At 44.4% G+C, this 18,370-nt stretch overlaps 3 protein-coding genes across 3 annotated transcripts in view; 2 read left to right on the top strand and 1 right to left on the bottom strand.

The window, feature by feature from the left end:
- LOC119434123 (dolichyl pyrophosphate Man9GlcNAc2 alpha-1,3-glucosyltransferase-like) overlaps positions 1 to 13,111 on the bottom strand; it is a 30,802-nt gene extending 17,691 nt beyond the window's left edge. The window contains exons 1-7 of the mRNA XM_037701444.2: positions 13,062 to 13,111; positions 12,827 to 12,907; positions 10,891 to 10,975; positions 9,824 to 9,913; positions 7,841 to 7,929; positions 4,344 to 4,435; positions 1,803 to 1,867 (exon numbers count right to left, since the gene is read on the bottom strand). Of these exons, the coding sequence (XP_037557372.2) occupies positions 1,803 to 1,867; positions 4,344 to 4,435; positions 7,841 to 7,929; positions 9,824 to 9,913; positions 10,891 to 10,975; positions 12,827 to 12,907; positions 13,062 to 13,071 (512 nt within the window). The 5' untranslated portion in view covers positions 13,072 to 13,111. The remainder of the gene's footprint in view (positions 1 to 1,802; positions 1,868 to 4,343; positions 4,436 to 7,840; positions 7,930 to 9,823; positions 9,914 to 10,890; positions 10,976 to 12,826; positions 12,908 to 13,061) is intronic.
- Positions 13,112 to 13,315: 204 nt separating this feature from the next.
- LOC119434121 (asparagine synthetase domain-containing protein 1-like) overlaps positions 13,316 to 18,370 on the top strand; it is a 55,186-nt gene continuing 50,131 nt past the window's right edge. The window contains exon 1 of the mRNA XM_037701442.2: positions 13,316 to 13,512. Coding sequence (XP_037557370.1) covers positions 13,444 to 13,512 — 69 coding nt within the window. The 5' untranslated portion in view covers positions 13,316 to 13,443. The remainder of the gene's footprint in view (positions 13,513 to 18,370) is intronic.
- Positions 14,167 to 17,937, top strand: LOC119434124 (secretory carrier-associated membrane protein 1-like). Its single transcript, XM_037701445.2, is given in 2 exon segments — positions 14,167 to 14,691; positions 14,693 to 17,937. Coding segments are annotated over 2 exon segments (1,068 nt in total). The 5' UTR covers positions 14,167 to 14,343; the 3' UTR covers positions 15,413 to 17,937.

The following is an 18,370-nucleotide window of genomic DNA, read 5'->3' as shown; positions in this document are numbered from 1 at the left end:
TCTGTCGATAGCAGCACGCGAAAGCGTTGCCAACAGTACCATCTGTGTGGTCTGCTGGTAAACCATCAGCGCTACAGGTGAGGGTGAGAGATCTGGCCTGAGAGATCTGGCCCTCATTGATCGGCCACGTCCAGTGTTAAAAAAAAAACAAAAAAAAAACATGAATACTGGCTTTTGTGCATAATGGTTTGATATCTACCTAGGCACAGAGACTGTTCAATGCAGTTAACAGCGTGGACAGCTCACAAGTGCTCTGGCATCTAACAGTGCACACAACCCAGGATAAGGTTGTGTTGCCGTGCACAAAAGCCTGCATCATGTTTTGTTTCGCATGGTGTATCGCGTTCCGATGTGAAACGCTCCAGATTGTATTGTTTCGAATTGCGTCAGCAATGTTGCTATCTGGGAATGTCGCAACACTGCAGATTGCAACACTCATCTGCATGTCTCCCAAGCTCTACAACATTTCGCATTTGGAAGATTGCATAAAACCATGGTAGCATTGATAGGAGTAACAGCCACCGACTTGAGACTTACCTTGTCTTATCTAAAGTTCAAAAGCAAGGAATGAATGATACCTTCAAGCTGTTTCTGGAATAGGCATTTAGATCTAGACAGCTTGCAAGCTTTAATGATAGATGCCGTCCTCTGCTGGTAGTCCCTCAAATTTCACAAGTTTCACACCGTGGCTTGCTTTAAAGATGGTTCCATTTTATGTTTGCTATCTGCAGAAGCAGATGCAGCTGGGGACCATGCATGTGTGCAGTAGTATATCCATTCTGCTTTTTGAAGCACTTGAGCAGCAATTCCTTCTGAGCTAGTGACATTTCATGACACAAAAGCAATATACTAACACTTTAATCAAAAAGGGCTGATTCATTATCATTGGCAGATGCAGCCAAATTATTATGTCCACTAGGGAACAAACACCTCTCTGAGTAATCTTCAATTACCCCTGTCTTGAGGAGAAATAATCTCCAATGTGGAGTCGACTATGACTCAAGATGTGACAGGAGACATTCCCCACTACAATGCTATTTGTCTGCTACGAAACCCAGCCACTGGCAGCCTCTGTCTTATCAGTAACACGATGAAAGCAAGATTTCTGGTTACAGTGAACCTGTCGAGTTGTGTTACAACATTTAGTGGAAGAAAGACATTCTTTCAACAACTGCCTGTATCACAGCCCTGCAGCCACACATGATATGGCAGCAAACGTGATGTCAGATTAAACGTGAGACACATTTATCACATTGAATGTCATTGCGCAAGATGCGCTCGTGATATCAAGGCATGAAGAAGTTGCAGTCACTGACCAAGTCAAAGCGAAAAAAGCAGAGACCTTTTGGAGCCTTTTTGGGTTACAAAGTGTCTCTGCCGTTTCACTTCCACTTTGTCAGTGACCACAACTTCTTCATTTGCCATGTTACCTGACCCAACAAATTCTCCTTGAACTTTTCACTAGATATCAGGGTGCTTGTACATCTAAAATGTCGTAGCCAGCCATAGAAAAATGGGTCCATCTTATAGGAGTGTATTGATGTTCTTAAAATTGCGCAGATATATTAAAGTGCAACAAAGGGCCTTATAAATAGGAGATAGCATGACAGCCGCATCATTTTGGTTTGATGCTTGCTGCTATTGCCACACGTGAAGTGTACTCAAGTTTTCAGAACACCAGTTCACCCAAGTAAACAGATCGCTGTTTGTTCTCCAGTTCTACTTCTTGCCAGTTCGCAGTTCCAACGCCACAAAATAACACAAAACACATACTAATACCAAAACATAACACAAAAGGATACTGAAAATGACCATGGTCGATGAGAACCAACCCAGGCACGATCAAGGTGAGGGTGCTGGCAATAGCCTGCAGATATGGTAAAATTCATCATTGTCATAATCGCCATCCACTACACGATAAAGCTCAGACAGCTGTGTTAACTGTGGCTGTTTGTCACTGTTTAACAATGCAGGTATCTTCTTCTGGCACACTAGTAATGTTATGCGAGAAGTTATGGAAGCATTCAAGAAGCATTCAAAAATCTTGAGGAACTGCACTGTCTGCTAAAGAGGTAGACCGTCGGGAAGGCACATGATTATCGTTGCTGTCTGCTCTTTCATTCCGTCTCTAGGTTTTTTCTTCCTTGCGCATACGTGACTTGGGTGCAGGTTGTTTGGAGCTATTTATTTGTGTTGTTTTAATGAAATCTTTCAGTTGCGAGCAGTGCCGTTTTTCCGTTGTTTTCTCATTGTGTTCTGCTTTCCGCCCTAGGACGCCACAATGAATCTATACTAATAGCCCAGATTATAGCTCCTCTTTATGTACAGCAAAGCTGCAGATGGGGCCAGTTGGTTATACATTGTTTCAGGTCAATGTGCTGTTCTGCACAATACACCCCTATATGTGTGCACACAAATGTATAGTCCGAAAGAAAAAGCTCCTAGTCAGTGCTCTGTGTGTCCTGCACCATCTTGAAGTAATTCTTGATTTTAAGCAAAACGGCATGTTTATCTGAAACAGTCCTTACGTGTATTTTCTGTAGTTCTAATTCTACGCACAATGGCTTCTCATCTAGTAAGGAATCCGGGAACGCACGGTATCAGTGAAGGAGAGAATGCATTTATACGACACTAGACTTCTTGCTGCACTGTTACTGTTATTGTACATTTGGCCACAAAAGCTTACGGGACATGGGATTTGTGAATAAAACTGAATTCTCATGAAGCCCAGGCACATAGTCTTGAATTTGAAGTTTCAGTCGGTAGTAGTCTTATGTGAGCTACATAATTATCCATTAAATTAATAATGCATTGCCATGACAGAGCCGAAATTCACGTTTGTCATGGGACTCGCGCCCCATAAGCCTTCCTGGCCAACTATACACAATGCACTAGTTGCAGTGGCATCATAAAATTAACTGAGAAACAATATGCATTAGGCTTAAGTCGTTTAACAGCAGAAAAAAAATTTTTTTTTAGAGTAGCTCTTAAAGGCTTTTGACTCCCTTGATTTCTATTCTATCTTTCATCAATTTATTTACATTTGCACCCAGCAACATTCCTAAATAGAGTTAAACTTAGATATAACAAACTTCGGAGCAGTTAAACCTCGTTATAATGAAGTCGGCAAAATTGACTATTAGTTTCGTCATATCAAAATTTCGCTGAAATTGTCACCCGCAGCGGGACAACCCAATCATGAAAAGCACCAGCAGCGGGAAGCGAATGCTTCATTTGCCTATCGCTTCAACACCTCTGTGCTCAGCCGCACTGACAGCCACGACTGTGCTAAAATAGGAGACGCGTGCGAACGTACCCTCCACTCCCTCCGCCATCTTGAATGCGCTTGATCGCGTTACCGCGAGCTCGATGTCCTCCTCCATTTCCCCTAGCTTGCACAGGAAGACTGGCGCTTATCACACCACCATCCTTCTCGACTCACCCTCACACGCTTTCACTCGCACCCAAAGCATACAGCGCATGACGCGCGATGGCATCTTATCGTCATCGAACATGACGCTGCTCCGCTTTGGCGGTTGCTCTTGGTCGGAGGGCGTGAGATTTGAGAGGTGCGTTCGCAAGCAGACCTTTGTAACTAAACCATTTGACTATCTGCATCCGCAGAAGTTACTGTTCATTGTCTTGGTATTCCTTCGCGGTGGCAGTGAAATATCGTTATATTTAAATTGTGTGTAAACACACTTCGTTAAATTGAGGTTCTAAAGAGATGCTGTTCTACAGACAAGAAGTTATGAAAAGTTGAATACTTCAATATATTGCCAATTTCATTATATTGAAATTCGTTATAACAAGATTTAACTATAAAACAAAATTTTGGTATAATGAAGCAAATTTCCAATTTTACCAGCTTCCTGATATCGAGGGTTAAGTGTACAACACATTTTTTGAAAGCAGAATAAGCACAAACAATAAAAAATAAATAAAAAGATAGAAAAGGTCAGCATTTTTTGAAGAAAAAAAAAAACACACCGCCAGATTGAAAGCCCCAAAACGGGCAGTAACTCAATACAGTCAGACCATGATATAACAAACATCGATGTAACGAATTGCTGGATATAACCAAGTAAATATGAAATGCTTCTTGCCCATATGAGTTGGTAATAAATATATGCTCATACCAAATATTGGAGGTAATGAAGGAATTTTCGTATCAGATGAGACTTTAAAACAGTGTTAGACTGCATTTCTGAGCTCAACATGAGCAGACTGAACTGTATAATAAGTATGAAAAAAGAAAACCTATGAGGACACTTACGAAAACGACAGCAGCATCGAAATAAACTCAAAAAGAAAGTGAGATGTCAGATTGCATCTTGGCTCACCACATCTCTTGGCTTCATCCTCACTGGAGACCAAAGCGAGTTCCAGAAGAACAGCACGGCAGGAAAGTACACAAGGACGTCAGCAGCCAGGACTGCAAGAACGATGGAACCAGAGCAACCAACCATGTTTTGCTGACACCACTACACACCATCAAGAAAATCCTAACCTAATTCATTCAAAGTGCCTAAGTCTGTCCTTACTTGAGGAACATGGAAGAACTGCAGTAACATTAGGCACGTGCACACATTTAAACTATGCAGGCACGTACGTCAGCAAAATAGCGATTGTGTGTGTCTCCTTCTTCTCTTGTGCACTATCTTTTTTGTGTTACAGTTACATATGCGCAGGGATGTGCTATACTTCATTTCATACGTTGCAAGCAACACTATGAAGGCATGAGAGCCTTCTCCCATTGCTTGCATTTGTGGCCAGAAAATATAGATAGTATGTATATATGTGTCAAGTAATTTGACGTAAAACAAAGTTTCATACTTTTATTTCACTGAATATGACGTAATTACTACACGGAAGGCATAGCTGAGATGAACCTATTTACCACCACTTGGGCAGAGTGACATTTTCCTGCGGCCAGCAGCCACTGTGGGCTCAGGACCAAAATGTAGCAGAAGCACAAAGGGGCGCAAATATAAGATGTGATTTGCTATAACCTTAGGCCCACAGGCTGCAGTTGTAATATATGAAGTAGTTCCGTAGAAAGCATTGCAAATCTAAAACAACTGCACTGTGAAACGGATGGAACGCATTTCTATGACTGCATTACTTGTAAAGCTTTCACAGTGTTGCCAGCTAAGTATGAAAAGAAGTACTATATGAAGAGACATACTATGAGGGAAGTACACGGACCAAGTCCCATATGAAAATGCACTAACAACTGAAGTTCACTGCATTTCATGTGTTCATATATAGATACATGAACACAAAGCCACGTGACACTCACTGTTTGCCTTACTGCTGAGTTTTAGAAGCACATTTCTTTTTGTGACAACGAAACTAACGGTACACTGACATACATGGAGCTCTTATTGTTTATGAGTTTTGCTTCTATAATTTCTCGCTTGTTTAATTTTCGTTTCTATAACCTCATGTATAATTTTTTGTGCAGCATAATCAGCCCCCATAGAGATAAACATACGCGTGAGTATGTTTGCGAGTAAGTAACAGAACAAAATTTGGTAACAACTACTTTCAATGCAAATTCGTGTCTTATATGTTCCCCCTTCATTTAGGGAAGTTCACTTATAGTGAGCATTACGATACAGCAAATGCATCTCTCACGATGATAATGCTCGTTTAAGTGTTTTTTCAACTGCATCAGGGAATCACCGCGCATTCTGGAACAAGCAGTGGTCATTGCAATAATTCAAGAATGCATTATACACATCACACAATTTAATGCACTCAGCACGGTAGCTACCAGACTCGCGAGGTAACAGAACTGTGATAATGCGTGCATCATCATCCCCATCATCATCATCCAATTTTTACATCCACTGCAGGACGAAGGCCTCTCCAAGTGATCTCCAATTACCCCCGTCTTGCGCTAGCTGATTTCAACTTGTGCCTGTAAATTTCCTAATTTCACTGCCCCACCCCATTTTCTGTCGTCGTCGACTGCGCTTCCCTTCCCTGGCACCCATTCTGTAACTCTAATGGTCCGCAGGTTATCTGCCCTATGCATTGCATGGCCTGCCCAGTTCCATTTTTTCCTCTTAATGTCAACTAGAATATCGGCTATGCCCGTTTGCTTTCTGATCCACACCGCTCTCTTCCTGTCTCTTAATGTTTCACCTAACATTTTTTGTTCCATCACTCATTGCGCGATCGTTAACTTGTTCTCGAACATACTAGAGGTTGGATTGTGCAACATTTTGACGACACACGCAGAAGAGAAACACACACCACAGAGCGGTGTGTGTTTCTCTTCTGTGTGTCTCGTCAAAATGTTGCGCAATCCAACCTCTAGCGTGCTATACCAAAACGCCCAGTCTTCAACCTTGGCAAGCTTGTTCTCGAGCTTCTTTGTTAACCTCCAAGTTTCTGCCCCATATGTTAGCATTGGTACAATGCAATGATTGTGCACTTTTCTTTTCAACACGGCTAAGCTGTCAGTCATGATTTGGCAACGGCTGGCATATGCACTCCAAGCCATTTTTATTCTTCTGTAAATTTCATTTTCATGATCAGGGTCCCCTGATAGCAATTGACCTACATAAACGTACTCCTGCGCAGACTCTAAAGGCTGACTGGCGATCATGAATTCTTGTTTCCTTACCAGGCTATTGAGCATCACGTTTGTCTTCTGCATATTACTCTTCAACCCAACGCTTACACTTTCTCTGTTAACGTCCTCAATCATTTGTTGCAATTCATCCTCAGTGTTGCTGAATAGGACAATGTCATCCGCAAACCAAAGGTTGTTCAAATATTTGCCACTGATCCTCAATCCTAAGACTTCCCAGTCTAAAAGCATGCAGTGAATAGCTTTGAAGAGACTGTCTCTTTGCCTGACCTTATTCTTGAAAGGTAATTTTCTACTTTTCTTGTCGAGAAGCTAGGTAGCTCTGGAATCTTCGTAGATATTTGCCAAGATATTCACGTATGCCTCCTGTACTCCATGATTATGCAATGCCTCCATGACTATTGGTATCTCTACTGAATCAAATGCCTTTTCATAATCTATGAAAGCCACATAGAGAGGCTGGTTGTACTTCACAGATTTTTTAATTACCTGATTGATGATGTGGACATGATGAAGTGTACAATATCCCTTCCTGAAATCACCATGTTCTCTTGGTTGGTTGAAGTCAAGTGTAGCCCTGATTCTATTGGAAATTATCTTGGTGAATATTTTATACGATAGTGAAAGCAGGCTAAATGGGCCTATAATTCTTCAATTCTTTAACGTCTCCCTTCTTATGGATTAATATAATGTTGGCACTCTTCCAGCTCTCTGGTACACTTGAAGTCATGAATTGCGTATAAAGGGCTGCAATTGCTGATGACATTACCTTGCTTATCTTTCACTGTATGCATCTTGCCCTGTCCTATACCAAGTTTTCTTCTCATTGATTTCATGCTGCGGCTGTATTTTACTGCTTCCTCAATCATCCCAATGTTATAATTTAGAATATTGAATGTGTGCATAACTTGTAGAAAAGTGTGATAATGCAAATAACATGTACAAACTGATCAGAAGCAAGAGCATCACAGAGAACATGTTGCAATATACACTTTGAGGTGATGCTAGTTGTTCACTTTGGCCAACCAAACTACCGATGTGAAAGTTGTTCAAGTGTAGCAGACCGAACTATACACACGAAAGCATATTTGACTTAGTATAAAAATAAAACACTCAAATAAGAACCCATAACATATAGGAAATACACAGTGGCACACAACACAGCCAAATGGGCCGTTTCCATCTACTACACATACGAGCAATATCTAGACAAACTAAATTCAGGCCTTTTCTTACCTGTGTATCGCATGAACAGCTTGTGGTCATAGCTCTCTGTACCTCGTGATGTACTGAGAGCAACCCAACTGCCATTGATGACTTCAGCACTACAGATACATAACAAAATGAAAGTTCAGACACTATGTACTGTTAATTTTATAATCTTGGATTGTTAGTGCAGAAGCATCACAACTTACATCACATTTCATGCTTATCAGGCAATGCTGTTGAAGCTACGCAAGTAATGTGGTCACGGAGGTCTCACTTTGCACATATTGCAGTGCAGTTATTTTCAATCTGCAATGCTTCTTAAGGGATAACTACTTCACATACTATGACTGCAACTTGTTGGCATAAGGCTAAAACTGAAATCACATATTATTTGTGAAATTTCATGTATCCAGCATGCGAAATGGTTCTGCCGCAAGCGGTGCACTGTGGCCGTTGGTTGCCAAAACAAATCGCTCCACCTGTTTAGTGGTAAAGCAGTTCATATGTGCAACACCTTCCATGTAATAAGTGTGTCATCCTTTTGCGGCATAAAAGTACGAGACTCGCCTTTATCTTTCTTTTACAAGTGTGGCCGGTAATGAATGTCAGCTGAGAACACAGAGAAATGCAGACTGTGTTGGCGCCCTTGCCATCGTATGAGCAGGGCGTCGGTGAGAACGCGCAGCCTTGAACACCGGTGATGAACCATCATTAAAGGGGCCCTGAAACACTTTTTTAACCGACTAATAAAACGTTCCTGATTTGTTAACGAGGCTCCTGTGAACATGTGAACCAAATATTACTCCACTGCATGAAGCAGGGAACTTACAATTGCGTGGCAAAAAGCAGTGAAAAGATCGCTGGCTCTTGCTTCTGCAATGTCGTCATGCAGCAGCATCGCAGGAAGATGGACCCACCAACAGCTATTGGCTGATTTTGTGATTGCGAGAACATTCTCATTAATACAATTACTGCTCACTTGAGTTAAATAAATTAAAGATATATATGTCTGTGACTTCAACAAGACGGAAAGCAATTTCATCTTTGCAATGCCAGTCTAAGCATGACAGCTGTGCGCTGCTTCGTCTGCTGCACGTGATCTCCAAGATGAAAAGCGCAGTGTAGATACCACGGCTGCCATGAGCTGTCTTGCGTTCAACCTTTGGGCGGGGCCAGCAGGTCATTGCTCCCTTACCGTCTCCCCTGTGCAGCTTCAAGCGGGCTAGTGTAATAACGAGACAGATCCTTGTTGATCGGTCCGATAACCACATCTAACTTTGCTTGTGCTTGAAGGACTCGAAAGAAGTTTGCAGCAGGAGATTTGTGAGGTGATGTAATTTGTTAATGATGTCATTCTGTGATGAGTTGGAGAAGTGTTTCAGGGCCCCTTTAAGAATAGCTAGTGATGCAGCCAGCATTGCAGACCCAAAGCTGCCATATGACCAAGGCCATTGGAACATGCATCGAATATAGCAGAGAGAACAGAAGTGCTAAGCTTAGATATAGTGAATCATTTGAAAAGACTCGGGCATAGCAAAGGAATTCCACTCCATGTATTGACACATATGCAAAGTCTTGGGGAGATTTTTCACAATGGCAAACCAGAACCCCCAGGGCTTCTGACGGGTGTGAGAACTCTGTTATACAGATTTGCTGTCTTTTATGTAAGAGTTGCTTCGGTTTGCACACATATGCGAAGGTTTTTCTTTTGGTGTCGTTAAAGTTATCAACACTGATAATCACAACGTCAACAAAGGCCCCTCCCAGATACCAAACACCTTTGTCCTGAGCCGACTAAAGCCATCCTATGCCTGCAGGTTTCCTAATTCTGACACTCCATCGAAGCCTCTGTAACATTCAATTGCATTTTCCTAGCAATGGCATGCATTTTGTTAAATTTCACTCAGCATTTTTCTTTTTTTTTTCGTGTACTGTGTTGTAATTCAACAAGTGAAGCATTACTAAAATTTACAGCAGTGACCGCAGCATAGCAAATGAAGAATTTCTTACACTTTCCCACATAACCAGCTGTGGTAGGCCGTCAGAGGTGGGTAGTCCAGACCCCAGTAGAGGAGATCATTGTCTGTCGAGTTCTCATACCTGTAGAACATGAAGACACTGTCACTTCATGGGAGCACAAAAAAAGTTGCGCAGGGCAAATAGACTATGCCAATGTGCGGAACTTAAATTGCGAGGTTTAACGTTGCATTACTGCACACTCGATTATGAGGGATGCTACAATGGAGAGTTCTGGATTTTTTTTTTTTTTTACCACTTGGGGTTTCTACGGCACACGAGCGTTTTTGCATTCTGCCTCCAATGAAATGTGGCTGCCACAGTCTGGAATCGAACCGATGACCTTGTGCTCGGCAGGGCAGCACCATAGGCACTGCCCACAGTGGCAGGTAAAAGTAGATAACTCCTGAATATCCTCAACTTGCATTAAAGGCGTATCCTGGCAAGACATTTCTGACTTCTCATATTCTTGCACTAAATGTACGTCAAAACCCCTAAACCCTAGAAGAAATACTGGAAAGCATCAGAGAGCCCTAAGTAATTACTCTAATCTCTTCTACGAACCAGCTTTGATTATGGTGATCAGGCCGTGGATACATCATGACGTCACAATACATTGGCTTGCTTTTTCGTACGACTGCCGTAGCTGCCACAAATGAGCACAGCACTCTTGTGAGTAACATCATCATACCTAGCCTTACGGCTGCATGACATCGAGAAATTTCGCTCTGCGTCATGACGTCTCGATAATGTTGGTCCATACTGCAACAGCACCGCTTCCAACAGGGACGAGTACAGGTTGTCACCAACTTTGCCCAGTCTACAATCCTAATTATATAATGTTAATGACACCAGGCCTGGCATTTTGAGACCAACTTCATTGTCAATTTAATATAATTACTATGCGTTTCACATACTTCATAGCCACGAAGTGCCATCCTTTCATGTGCAAGAAGTGTGCGGTAAAGTTCTTGCAACTTCGAACTGTGTGCGTCAGTATTCGTTTGATTAGCGAGAAGTGCGAGATATAAGATGAGAAATATGCTAACGCATGCCATTACCATTTTGTCACCGGGAGATTCACGGTGACTTCCTGCCAATGCCTCTGAGCTTCGTAATCTCCAAACATAGGCGGCTTCCCGGCACCTGCGAATCGTGTTGAAATTATCGCTCTGAGAGACTAACAGCGATCAGTCGGTGTCGGCAGTTAGGTCTCCCGCAACCCCTTCCGGTTAATGCTAAGCAACATACCTTTTATAGTTGGTTACTTTGCAAAGCAGTCTCTGGTAAATTGGAAAAAATTATGGCAGATACAGCGCACTTGTTGGAATCAATCTTGAGAGAAGCTCTCTCTTGAAATGTTTAAATTTTATTTTACTTCTAAGTATGTGCAAGTAATTGTTCACTTCATTCTCCAGTCAGATAAGTTTTGTGTCGCTTGGTTTCTCCGTAATGTGCATGTAACTGTTAATCTTCCACAATGCATTTTTCCGCATAGTGAATACATGCCTGTGGGCAGAATGCTTCTTCTAGGTTTTAAGAATGTGCTTCGGTGCCATGTGATACAGCTGCAAATACCACACACTCACGGAATGCAGGTTTTAATAAGATCAGCCTTGTATACACACCCAATCACGGATTGCACTATCTCCAAGACTGAACCGTTTACTCAGCAACAAACTGACCGAGCAGCCAGGTCAGACCCTGGGAATGTAGGCTAATAAAGCTTGGCCTTTGACAAAAAAAAAATGTTTGGTCAAGTGCTGATTGGCTGTGGCACATGCGAAAGCGCACCCCAGTCCAGACAATCAGAACTTCAACAGCAGACGAAATGAACATGTCCACTAGGTGGACTCTTACAGAATATCTCCCCAGGCGTGTACTTCCACGTACATGGCAAAGTGACTATCTCTCTAGTTTTCCAGGTGAAAAAATATCTCACAGTTTAGCCATAAGGGCAAAGCAATGAATGCGACTGAAGTAAACGTAAGCTGACTAAGTAAAAACTAGTTGTTGTGCTAGGGGTTTTCTGTTTGAATCATGCCATCGGACAATTTGATTTACGTTTATTAATTAAAGCCAACGTCTTTCTTGGCAACTTTACCACCACTTTTCCGTATAGGGTATGTTTCAAACCTCTTTCCTGGGCCGATCCCAAAGGTAGTGCACAGCCGCGCCAATAAGATTACATGGCTAGAGGAATGTACCTCAGGCTGACCTCTCTGCATTTCGTATCAAACTTTTCTCTCTCTTCTCCCTACATCATTTTCAGGTTTGAGCTCTGTTATTGTTAGCACTTCTAATATTTAAGTCTGAGAATATCTAAGACAAAAGGCATGCACTTCCGGTGTTTTGTTTCATGACATTTGTTTGTGGGCTGCCATTCTCAAAATTCTGAGGAATAATTTTGTAAAGAATTTAAGACTTGGTATGAGCAACCGCAGTGATAGAATGGCGTCGCAATATAACCCGCATGTTATATATTTACGTGGCATTATGGCATACATATACCTAAATATATACGGAACCTCACGGCGACGGCAAAAATTCGCTTGGAGAGTCCATTTAATTGCTATCCCCCCCAAAATTTTGTTAGCCTAAATGCAGTTGATAACGCTAACCGCATCACAGTTCGTTGTGTTGATCGTTCATTTTGCAATATAGCAGCTGTACAATCTGATATTGCATTAGAAATTTACTTCAGAGAAGTTTTTTGTCGTCAGAGATGACAAGCGCTTGCGCGCTAAGATTTATTACCGTAGTTTTATCTACTTACTCTAGAAAAAAAACTGATAGTATCAAAGAGATGATTAAATCATTGATAGTGCGGCGTGTGCCTCTGGCTAAATTCCAAGTTACAGCTGATTTAAAAAATATATATATGGCATACATCTACAACACCAGTCAGAACTTTGCCTTAAGTATGGACATGAGGATGGACTTGGGATCTCAGGAGGTTAGGTGATGGCAAGCTTTATCAAAGTGACGCGTCCATACCCGAGTAAGGCCATAACGAAGTCGCCGAGCGAAGCAACAGCGCTGTCAGGACTCCGAAATAGCAAACGTCGTCGATTTCCCCTGGGGAAAAATGAAGGATCTACGGTTAGTGATCGTCTCCTAACTGCGCTAAGAACATGCCGCTTGCGTAAATCATTCTGTCCACGAGCGGCTTGATTTCAAATTTAGCGATATTTTTTCACATCAAGTTACTTTCGGAAACAACGCTACTCACCGGCAAACATCGTGCCACACGGACAACCACGCGGCCAAGGCAACGTAAACACCGGTGTAAAACTGTGAGACGAAAAGCGCGGGTCTAATTCAAACTTCAACTCGTTAAATATATTTAACACAAACAACTATTCATTTAAAAAGACACATTTGTTTATAAAACTGGCAAACTTGGTCGAGCTTTGGAGAGGACGATAAAAATATGCTTTGATTTCATGTTTGATTTCTTTGCTTTGGTATGCCGTTTTGCATCTAGTTTTAAGTACCCGGTGTGCGTCTGCCAGCCATGCGTCGGAAGGAAATGTCGTCCGGCGCATTTTACAAAGTTTGTTTTTAAATTCTGCATTTATCGTCGCTAATTTTGCTGCAAAGTCACCGTAAACATGTGCGGGATCGGACTGTGCGTCAGGTTGTGTGGAACCAGCTCGTCGAAAGACTGCGCGCCTTTCCTGGTGAGTGGAAGACGAATTGCGCTGCTGAGATCTCTGGGCGCGGAAATTTATTTTAGTCCGATTTTGTAAACACGTGGCTTGTTCACATCTTTTATTATACCACTCACACGCATTCAGCACTTAAAATGCGACCCGGTATAAACCTCGCGCGTTACGAGGCGATCGCTAGTCGTGAGCAGGTCGAAACAGGGCTGTGCTCCGCCGAAGTGGCTCTGAGCGCCTATTTTGCTCGTATCTTGTGCGCCAAGACATTGCAGAGGTTATATATTTTTTTAATTCTTCAAGCATTTATACGTTCTCGTTATTTTGTGCGCTGGGAAGAAATGTGCACATATCTCATTCAGCGCAATGGGTGCGAGCGTTCATTGTATTGTGTGCGAGCTTTTGAAAGCGATATATCGTGCTTCGAAAAAAATTATGCAACGAAATAAGCTTTGTTTTCTAGTTGATACAGTGATGTGGCTGCATATTGGTTTAATGTCATAAACGCCGTCGTTTGACGTCCTCGAAGAAAAAAGTCGTCTGCGAAGCGGGGACTACCGACTTGCGCATGCGCATCCGGAGTAGTGGAGGTCACTTCCGGCAGCCGGAGCGGTGGCGCTCGCGGCGTTTCCTGTCGCCCTTTTGACTGGCTTCGAGAGTATCTCTCGTCGTCACTTCTTGGCGCAGTTGTTGCGAGGTTACGCGAGATGGTCTGGGCCGTGTTGGAACTCCCACCACCATTCGGCAAGTTGTCGGCTTAACGCGGAGTGAACACAGAAGCAAAACAAACACCGGCTCGTCCACATCACGAGCGGTGCGACTAGTCTAGGCGCCGCCGCCAGCACCACCATGTCGGGCCTCGACTCCAATCCGTTCGCGGACCCGCACGCCCCGAGCCCGTTCGCCGACCCGGCCGTCACGCAAGTGACAAGCCGCAGCCAGCAGGCGCAGTCGGGGTTAGGCCTAGAGGACTACAACCCGTTCGCGGAACAGCCGCGACCACCGACCGCGAGTCCACCCCAGTACAGGCCTTCGACGGTCGCGACGCCAGCGGCGTCTTCGGCCGTTGTCCAGCCGGCTGTTATGCAGGCCGTCACGGAACCGCCTCCGGCTTACACGGCGGGCGGCGGCGGCGGTCAGTCGACCACGATCTCCACGGCCGAGCTCCAGAAGCGCCAGGAGGAGCTCGAGAAAAAGGCGGCCTGAGCTGCAGGCCCGCGAGGAGGCCCTGCGCGGGGCGCAGTTCAACGCGCGCGCCAACAACTGGCCGCCGCTGCCCGACAAGTGCTGCGTGGCGCCCTGCTTCTACCAGGACATCGGCGTGGACATTCCGCTCGAGTTCCAGAAGATCGTGCGCACCGTCTACTACCTGTGGATCTTCTACGTGCTCGTGCTGGTGCTCAACTTCCTGGGCGGCCTGGCCATCCTTGTCAAGGAGGGCGGCGCCACGCACTTCGGCTTCTCCATCCTCTACCTGGTCCTCTTCGCGCCGCTCTCGTTCCTCTGCTGGTTCCGGCCGCTGTACAAGGCTTTCCGCTCCGACTCCTCCTTCAACTTCATGGTCTTCTTCTTCGTCTTCTTCGTGCAGCTGATCGTGTCGGTCATCTACGCCGTCGGCATCGGCACCACGGGCGCCTCGGGCTTCGTGGTTGCCATCGACGCGTTCAGCAAGTCCATCGCGCTCGGCATCTTCCTCACCATCGTGGCGACGGGCCACGCGGTGAACGCGGCCTGGTCGGGCATCATGCTGCTGCGCGTGCACCGCCTCTACCGCTCGACGGGCGCCTCGTTCGCCAAGGCGCAGCAGGAGTTCACCGCGGGCGTGCTGCGCAACGAGCACGTCCAGGGAGCCGCCGCAAACGTGGCGGCCGAGGCGGCGCGCACGGCCGTCCAGCAGAACCTCGGCAGCCGGTACTGATGAGCCACTCCCCGAGTCTTTCTCCGCACTAGCTACACACTCCGTGCTCCCCGCACACGATTTTACTTTTTTTTTCCCCTTCTGTGCGTGGTCGCTGCTGCCCGCAGGAGAAGGTTGCTGCCGCCTATCTTTTTACCGGACAGTTGAGGAGGCGGCGTCAGTAAAAGAGAGTTGTCCTTTTGTGTTGTTCAGCCCCGTGTCGTTGTCGCCGTTGTTCGTCCGTTTCCAGAAAATAAACATACAGCGCTGTTTTGATTAGACACTTCTATTGGCCCACATGCTCTCTCTCCACCCCTCCCTCCCCCAAATCGCCTCTGTCCTGGAGCAGACTTAAACACCTGCATTCAACACTTTTTTTTCCCCCTGCTGCCTGTGATGGGGAGGAAGGGCGCAAATGAGAAATGTCTCGGTGCTTTTTATCCCCTCATGTTCTGGACGCACGGTTTTAGAAGTAGAGCTGCCTGTCATACGAGGGTAAATATTGTTTTGACTTTATCCCGCCAAGGTGGCTATGCAAGGCACTTTGGTAGCAGAACTGCAATCAAGAGATGGGCGCGTGGAGACTTCTTACATTTGGGTGGCGTGGTGCGTTCAATGGCCTCATCGTGCCATGCAAGAGATGTGACCGCACTTGTTTACTCTTTTTTTTTTTTGTCAAGAGTGAGTGGGTAGTGCTGGTGAAATAATCTCTGGCAACTCGAGGGTGTGTGTATGAGAAAAAAGGCAGATGTCACAAGCATGAACCGCTTGTTCGCTGTACGGGTCAGAGCTGTGTCCGGTTCCATGTTGAAGCAGTGGGTGCTGACTTTTCCAAACATGAAAGGTTTAAACTTGCTATGGATGCACAATTCCGGGGCACGTCGCAGTTGCTTTATAATGCAACTCAACGTTGTGGCAGTTCGTGTGCTTGTCACGCAGTGACAGCTGACTGCACTGCTCTCGTAACTACTGCAGTGAAGTTTTGAGGCTCGCGGACGAGCTCTGTCCATTCCTTTTGTTGAGTGTAAGCAATGCTGGAACATGAAGCTAGGCTGCGCACGTGGGACCCTTTGTAGGCAAAAATCGCACGCACACACTGGCACTGTTAATTTCCTGGCACACCGTTTGTTTAGGAAAGCCTGCCGTGACACTTAACTGTTATTTTGACTGGAATGAATGCTTTGAGTTTATCCCAAGCTCGGTGCGAAGTGCGTGTTCTGGTTTTTGTGGACGCTCGAATCGAGAAGTGTGCTACAAAAGAAAGTGAAGTTGGTGGCATGCTGAAGTAAAGTGACTAGTCTTTCTTGAAAAAACACTGACATCTTAAGTGGGCTGTGGGAAATGTTGGCCACCCTCCAAATACCCGTCCTTAACTTGTCCACAGAAGGATTCCTTCACATTCTGGCACTCCTTATCTTGAGTACATAGATGAGTAATGTCTGTTGGCCTTTGGCGATAGAACTTCTATTTCCTGTTGAGTTACAGTCCTAGTTTCTGTGGCTAGAGGCTGGTTTGCGTGTGCTTTTGTTGACTGCACCGTCAAAATAGGTTCACTTTAAGAGCATGCATTTGGAGTGTCTTGTCTCGACTTTGTCTTAAGCAAACAGGCAAGTCTGGAATGAGTGCTTGGATGATAAACACCAAGTTCTTCGCCAGGCAAAGTTCTTGTTGTTACATTGCACGTGATGGTCATGTTGACAAGTGCTTATCGCTTGCTTGTTCTATTCTAAATGTGTGGAATTAAACTGAATCGTTTGCATGTTTTTGCATTGGGCGTGCTTTTACGTGTGATACGCGTGTCTGAAAGTTGACATTTATTTATGCATTGGGGGGGGGGGGGCTGTGTGATCTCTGATTTGCCGTTTATCTGGCAAGTTGCCACGGCTTTGTTCCATATCAGTGGCTGGGAGAAGATGTGTACACATAGTGTCATCACGGGTGCGATTAAAGTGCGACTCCATGTGGCTTCTCCAGTTTTTGCCTGACTGTACTTACTGCTACATGCAGGGCTTACTGCATGAATGTGTGTGTACTAATGTTGAAACACTGGCCACTTCAATTGCACTTTTGAAGCCACTTCAATTGCACTTTTTAAAGAGCAAGATGTTACACATTTATGCAGAGTGTTGCAATCCTTAGATTAAACTTCTGGGACCCTATGACTGTTTTTAATCAGCAAAAGCACTGCTTTATTTGATTGCTAGCATGGCTTGATAAATATGAGCTCCTTTTTTAAGCAGGGAGAGTTGTGGATTGGCCCTGTAAAAGAGCGCTGTGAAAGGTGGGTGGTTGGACATGCCCCTCCTGCATTGCAAGTTTGATTATATCTGTGTGTGTGTACATAGTTTGGGAAATTTGTGCATATGATCAAAAATGAAGAGTGGAAGGGTACAACAAGCAATCCTATTAGCTTTTCTTTTACATGCTGGACAGTGGCACTTGTCTTGATAAGATACTTCCCTCAAGATGGTAGCTTGGTTGATATAAGTATATATATATTTCTTGCCACAATGTTTGTGTTCTAATAAAGCTTGAAGGAAGAAACATCTGTGTGTGAAGTTGATGTGTAAGATGTGCACTTATAGTATTAAGTTAGCAGTCCTTTGAGCTTAAATGCATTTTTTTAGTGAGCTAGGAAACAGACCAGTCGAGTTTGTGGTACATTGGTTCAATAACGGCACATAAGAGGCTTTACAGAGCCCCTAAACCACTCTGAGCTGAAATTTTTCATATGGTGGACGCTATGCACCAGTCTACTGTGATCCGCAAGAATTTTGATAAATGTCATAATAGCAACTGCAGCAGGCATTTGATCAATTTCTATGCAGTTGCCATACTTTCTCACTCATCTTTGCTACCCTCCATGCAGCCACTTGGTGTGGCTGCGGGAGAGTCTGCGGCTACCCTCCTCGCCGCATACTCTCACCATGGGTCGGCATACTCACGAGTTCACTGACTCATATTTGCTCCACTCTGGCT

Source organism: Dermacentor silvarum, chromosome 11 (assembly GCF_013339745.2).
Source record: "Dermacentor silvarum isolate Dsil-2018 chromosome 11, BIME_Dsil_1.4, whole genome shotgun sequence".
Taxonomy (NCBI): domain Eukaryota; kingdom Metazoa; phylum Arthropoda; class Arachnida; order Ixodida; family Ixodidae; genus Dermacentor; species Dermacentor silvarum.
The sequence above is the reverse complement of the archived record's forward strand: the minus strand, read 5'-3'. Positions and strand labels throughout refer to the sequence as shown.